The sequence below is a fragment of the Acanthisitta chloris genome, unplaced genomic scaffold (genome assembly GCF_000695815.1).
Source record: "Acanthisitta chloris isolate BGI_N310 unplaced genomic scaffold, ASM69581v1 scaffold7351, whole genome shotgun sequence".
In the NCBI taxonomy this organism is placed as follows: domain Eukaryota; kingdom Metazoa; phylum Chordata; class Aves; order Passeriformes; family Acanthisittidae; genus Acanthisitta; species Acanthisitta chloris.
In genome coordinates, this window is record NW_008655442.1 from 14627 (window position 1) to 20272 (window position 5646).

Sequence of the window (5646 nt, forward strand, 5' to 3'; positions counted from 1 at the left end):
ATCTAGGCCTTAGGGGGATTAAAAAACATTGCTGCAGAGTTCAGCTGGGAGTTTTCACTTTGTGCACACATGCTGTTGCACAACAAACCAGGCTGCACTATCAGCTCCTGCAGTGGTTTTTGCCCCCTGTATAGCTCTTGGTTCCTGCCCCGGAGAAGCTGTTTTTGACTTCCACTGCAGATAACTTTGGACTCATAAGGCAGGCCAGCAGGAGCCTGCACACAGGCAGTACAGTTTTTATATCACCTATCTATTCTCCAGGGAAAAATAACAAATACATGCTTGCTGCAGAAATACTGATGCAAAGAGGTTTTTTACCAAAACAAACCCCAAAGAAAAATCCCAGCTCATCGAGCAACTAAATGAGTCACCTCCACACAACAACCCCACCCCAAAGGTTCTCCTCCTTAAAAGAAAGGGTCTGCAAATATAATTATGTGATTAAAAATAGATCTACAATATGAAATCTTTAGACTTCAAAGAGAATGCACAATATTTAGTAGGAATACTGTTGCTCCTTGATGCCTTTTATCCCTATAAGGCAGGGAGATGTGCTAGGACTGCAGCATCTTCAGTAGTGCCATGTAAAGGTACTGCAAAGGGATAGCATGATGTCTGGCAGCAGGGATGCCTGTTTGGTTATTCTCCTGCAGAGCACCTAGATTAACAGAGTTAGAGGGTTTGGGTAGGTTTCTGATGTGCTATCATGGCACAAATAATACCGAAGTGCATGCCAAGCATTACAATTGCTATTTCTTTTTTGAATGATTTCTTAGTGTCAGATAACCTGCCATCTCTGATGAAGTTCTCTTGTGCTGTTTTTGCAGTATGACTGGGATGACAATGAGCTCTTCTTGTTTAAGTCATCCATCGCCTATGCCATGAGAAAATACTTTGCAGAGATGAAGAAACAGGAAGTTAACTTCCAGTGAGTGCTTTGCTATTGTCTCTGTTTCACTAGTGGCATGAATTGATGAAATTGATTGTGCCTTCTGTCAAATGTAAGGTGGTAGCAAACAATGTCAAACATCAGCTGGTTGCAAAAGGCAAGTTGCTAACCCAGCTACATGGTGCAATTTTGCTCAAGAGAATGAAGTTTAGTACTAATGTGCTACAGTTAGGTAAGAAGGCTTTTGTCTCCCATGGTTCATTAGAGGTGAGCCTTGAGAATTTCTGCCCAGTGACTATATGGGATTATCGTGGAAGGTATATTGATTAGAAATAAAAATTTCTAACAAGGTATGTGTATAATACTGAATATTTAAGAGGTTTCAGGCCAAGGAGAGATAAACTGGTTGATTATAGAGCATTAGAATTCGGTGCAATCTTACTAATCTTATATAGGTTCACTTACAAGCATAAAATCTATCACCTGAAACTGATTTCGTTAAGAAAAACAACCCTTTATATTAAGTCTCTTCAAAAATTTTCAAAAACTATCTACTTAAGCTATTTGATGTTACTTTATAAAACATCAGCCATGGAACATCTCTAAGCTAATCCCAGCAGAATATAAGGAAGAAGGTGGTTTTTTTCCATTTGCCACTTTATCCATCCCCTCATTCATGAGACCAACCCCAAACACTCTCTGTTCTGCAGGTGATTATGTGCTGTGGAAAATTACACCAAGGATTGCCTTAGGTATGGGGTAGACACCTTCCAACTAAAGTAACAAATTAGCACATAGACAAAGAAATTCTGTCAGGAAAATGGATTTCACTTCCCAGATGATTTCACTAGAAGCATTTCCTCAGCATAAACTAACCTCCTGGTACTGCCAATCAAATACAACTGTTCACTTGCCTGAATTTAAAACTAATGTCATCTCAGTAATTAAAATAACCTTTCTTTTCTGTTTCTTCTTCAGGCTTACAGACATTCATGTTTTCAATCAGACAGAAAGGATCTCCTTCTACATTGTGGTCACCATGCCGGGTGATATCACTGATGTTGTGCCCAAAGCTGACTTGGAAGATGCCATCAAGTGAGATTTTGCTCTCTGCTAAAAAACCCCACCAAACCAACCAAACAACCAGAAGAAAGGGTGGAAGGGAAAGTAGTGCTCAAGTCAGCTGAGGCAGAAGGGATGACTAGAAAGTTCTGCACTTAGCGTGGAAATAAATAGTGAGATGAGAATTGTTATGACAGAAAGAAAAGAGTCCATCTATCTGATAGGGTCTTGGACAACAGCCAATGTAAAATGCTTCAAGGGGGTTGTAAAATTGCCATAACACACCTCATTGCATCATACCTTGCCAGGAAGTATCATTGCTCAGACTTTAACAGGAACTATTGTATATTCCTAAATACAGAACACAGTAACAGTGTGTGCACAAACGTGTTTTCTTCCTCTCATTACTGAAAATTCAGTGCAAGAATTATTGTTAGCAAGGATCACAGAATAACAGTGGACTAGAAAGACAGCCACATGTATTTGATGATACAGAAGAGGTCAGAGCAGGAGTTAGTTCCCACTTGCAGGTCACTGAACAGCTCTTTTATAGCATGGTGTGACACAACTGTCAGCCATTGCTGTAAAAAGGATAAGTAAAACTACAGCTCTACAGATGAACATAGATAATGTACAGTAGGAAATGAAGAGGTCACAAATCTAAAAGCAGCAGCAATGTGAGATGGGGTTGAGAAAACAGTGACATAAGTTGGTAAACCAAGGGAGAAGAATATGATTGTGAAAGTCTCTGCCTGGTTAGCACTCAACAGCAGATGTGGAAGTTCAGGGAAAAAGGCACAGAAGATAGATACACCAGGGAAAGGGTTTTCAGGGCAGTGAAAAGCACAAGAACCTAAATTGTGGAAGTCTGTAGGACAGCAATGGGTAAGAAGATGTCAAAGCTGTACTTTTATGTCACATATCCAAGAAACTTTTGGATAGCCAAGAAATGTAGGGTAAAGATAATGAAGGGTGAAATGCAAACGAAGGACATCAGAAGGCTGTTTGCCTCATTTTGATAAATGTTGACAGACTTTAAGAGTCCATACAGTGTCTGATCATGTCAGTTAAGCTGCAACAGGTTAAGGCTTTAAGTTACTGTGGTTGTCACTCACCACCCCATGCCAGAACTGGGCAGTACAAGTAAAGCTTGGCACACTGGAGATTTATAAAACATCTAAAAACTGTTTCTTTTCTTTCAATAAATGTGTGAAACTCTTTGAATTTGCATTTGATGGCAGGAGATCTCGGGGACGAATCAATGAGGCTTTCAGACTGGATGATAACACACTGGAGTTTGTGGGCATACTTCCAACCCTGGCCCCACCTTATGAACCACCAGTCACCGTCTGGTTAATTGTATTTGGGGTGGTCATGAGTCTGATTGTCATTGGAGCTATTGCCTTGATCATCACGGGGCAGAGAGATCGCAAAAGGTGAGTGATATTTTTGATACTATGATCATGACTATTGGGAGATGTCCCAATAATTGAATCATTAGGATGGTTACAAATTAGGCTGCTCAATCTAACGGAAGCAAGTTAAGGAATGAAAGCTTATTATTCCACTCCCATCAGCAGTGCTAGGTAAAGGTTCAGCTCTGTGCCTTTCAGTGCATGGCAGCTTTGGCAGCCTAGTGCAATTTCCCCATCAGCAGCAGTGTAACCAAGGCAGCTGGATGCTGTGGCCACAGGGAGGTGTGGTGTGGCCACAGGGAGGTGTGGTGTGACCAGACTTCTGCCAACCCTGCTGCAAGGTGGGTGGAGTGGCCTGCTGGGAACATGGTGCCTTCTCCAACAGCAGAGTTGCCCATATTCATCAGTACCTGCAGTTTCTATGAATTTATTGGAAGCTTTCCAGTAATGTAGTTTTCCTTAAATATTATTGCACTAACAATATGGCTGGGTTGGTTTTCTCTCCATTAATGGGGTTTCTAAGCACAGAGTAAGTTTGCTACAGTTCACTTTAAAAGCAACACAATTCCTTTTATATAAATATTTCCAGTTAAACACAGTATTATTTACAGTAGGGAATTCTGGGGATCTGGAAGGACTTGAACAGAACATGGACTTCTAATATAAAATGAATTTTCATACAGGAGAGCAAGAGAAAGCAGAGGTGCAGCAGAAACAAATGAAGATGTGAACCCTTATGGTGAAGAGGGAAGAAGCAACCTGGGCTTTGAGACAACTGAAGAGACACAAACATCATTTTAAAAGACATCAGTACACTAAGGGTTGCTGGTATTTTTTTTTCATTTCACTTTTAGCAATAGTGCTTAGCAAAGGACCAAAACACTATGGATGACAGCAGATATAATGTCTTCTGGTTGACCATTATTCTACTAGTTCATGGCCAACAGCAACTAAATCTGCTGTGTATGTGGTAACTAGAAAACAGGCAAAAAATTGAAGATATATATGTCTCGTGGCTTTTCTATGAATTATGTGCATAACATTACATGATATTTGTGCTGCTTTTCATAAATGTGCTGCATCCAACTTCTCTTTGTTTCCTCTGTAATGAGATAAAAAACCTTGGAAGTATACAATTGTATACAGATAAGACACACATAAAAATAACCCTTATATTCCTAATGCCTGTGAGGAACATTTTGATCTTTTCAGATGGATAATTGTGTATTTCTATACACAAAAATGTATCAAATAGACACTGAGAAAAAACCAAACCTGACCACCAGAAGAACCTTAGTGATGAAGAACTCAATTTGATATGAAATAAATGCAATTTTTGCACCTTCAAGAAATCTGTATCAATGTAAAATGGATACTGGATGAAGGCTAACAAGCACTGGAAGTTGTAACCTAAGTTATTTTTCTAACTGTTTGCTTGATAAATATTGTAGAGACCAAGAAGCCCATGGTCCCTCAAAAAAAACCTCCCAAACCCCACCATAAATTAAAATATATCTGTGTTATTTTGCCATTAAAATTGGTATAAGCTTCCTTAATACTGAATGATCAAAGTTGGTTTGTATTTTCTCCCTGTACCTTAGCCATTGCCTCCACTATTACAAGTGCTGCATACAACAAATACAAATGTGGTGTTACATACAAGGGGCAGCAGATTGAGGCTTGGGAGGTTCTGTTTGCACCTGAAAAAGAAAAGCTGTTCACAAGGAGGGTACTACAGTACTGGAACAGGTTGTCTGTTCCATACTCTGGGAGAAGCTGTGGGATCTCTACCTTTAGAAGTGTTCAGAGGCCAGGTAGACAAAGGCATAGCTGAGAGAGCACTGGGGATAATCCCACTCTGAGTGAGAAGTTTGTCTAGATGACCTCCAGTGGACCCCTTCAGCTAACTTTTCTAATATTCTGTGTCTTGTAGATCCCATGCCATAGCTGCCATCACACCAGTGTTTCTGTACACACCAGGGTCACTGAAAGTCACAAGGTATCTGATACTCAGTCCTAGGTTGTGAGAAACAGCCAGTAGCAAAGGTGAACCTGCATGAAAAGTATTCGTCAGATGCATGAACTCTTAGAACCGTGGGCCTCCAAAATGATCTGAATCTGTAGAAAGCAGTCAAACGTACATCTGAAAACATACAGCTGGACTCTACAGGCTCACAAAACACTGTCATCATGCTCCATACTCATTTCCTGACACAAGGCCCTTAAATGAAGGAGTTCAAAGTGGTAGACAGATGATCCTGATTAACTCCATACTAGGCA

At 40.2% G+C, this 5646-nt stretch overlaps 1 protein-coding gene across 1 annotated transcript in view; it reads left to right on the top strand.

Moving 5' to 3' along the window:
* The window catches only part of ACE2 (angiotensin I converting enzyme 2), a gene marked incomplete at its 5' end in the record, with an annotated part of 18166 nt that extends 13999 nt beyond the window's left edge, over positions 1 to 4167 (top strand). Inside the window, 4 exons of the mRNA XM_009083902.1 lie at positions 828 to 928; positions 1868 to 1984; positions 3193 to 3387; positions 4050 to 4167. Coding sequence (XP_009082150.1) covers positions 828 to 928; positions 1868 to 1984; positions 3193 to 3387; positions 4050 to 4167 — 531 coding nt within the window. The remainder of the gene's footprint in view (positions 1 to 827; positions 929 to 1867; positions 1985 to 3192; positions 3388 to 4049) is intronic.
* Positions 4168 to 5646: the final 1479 nt, after the last annotated feature.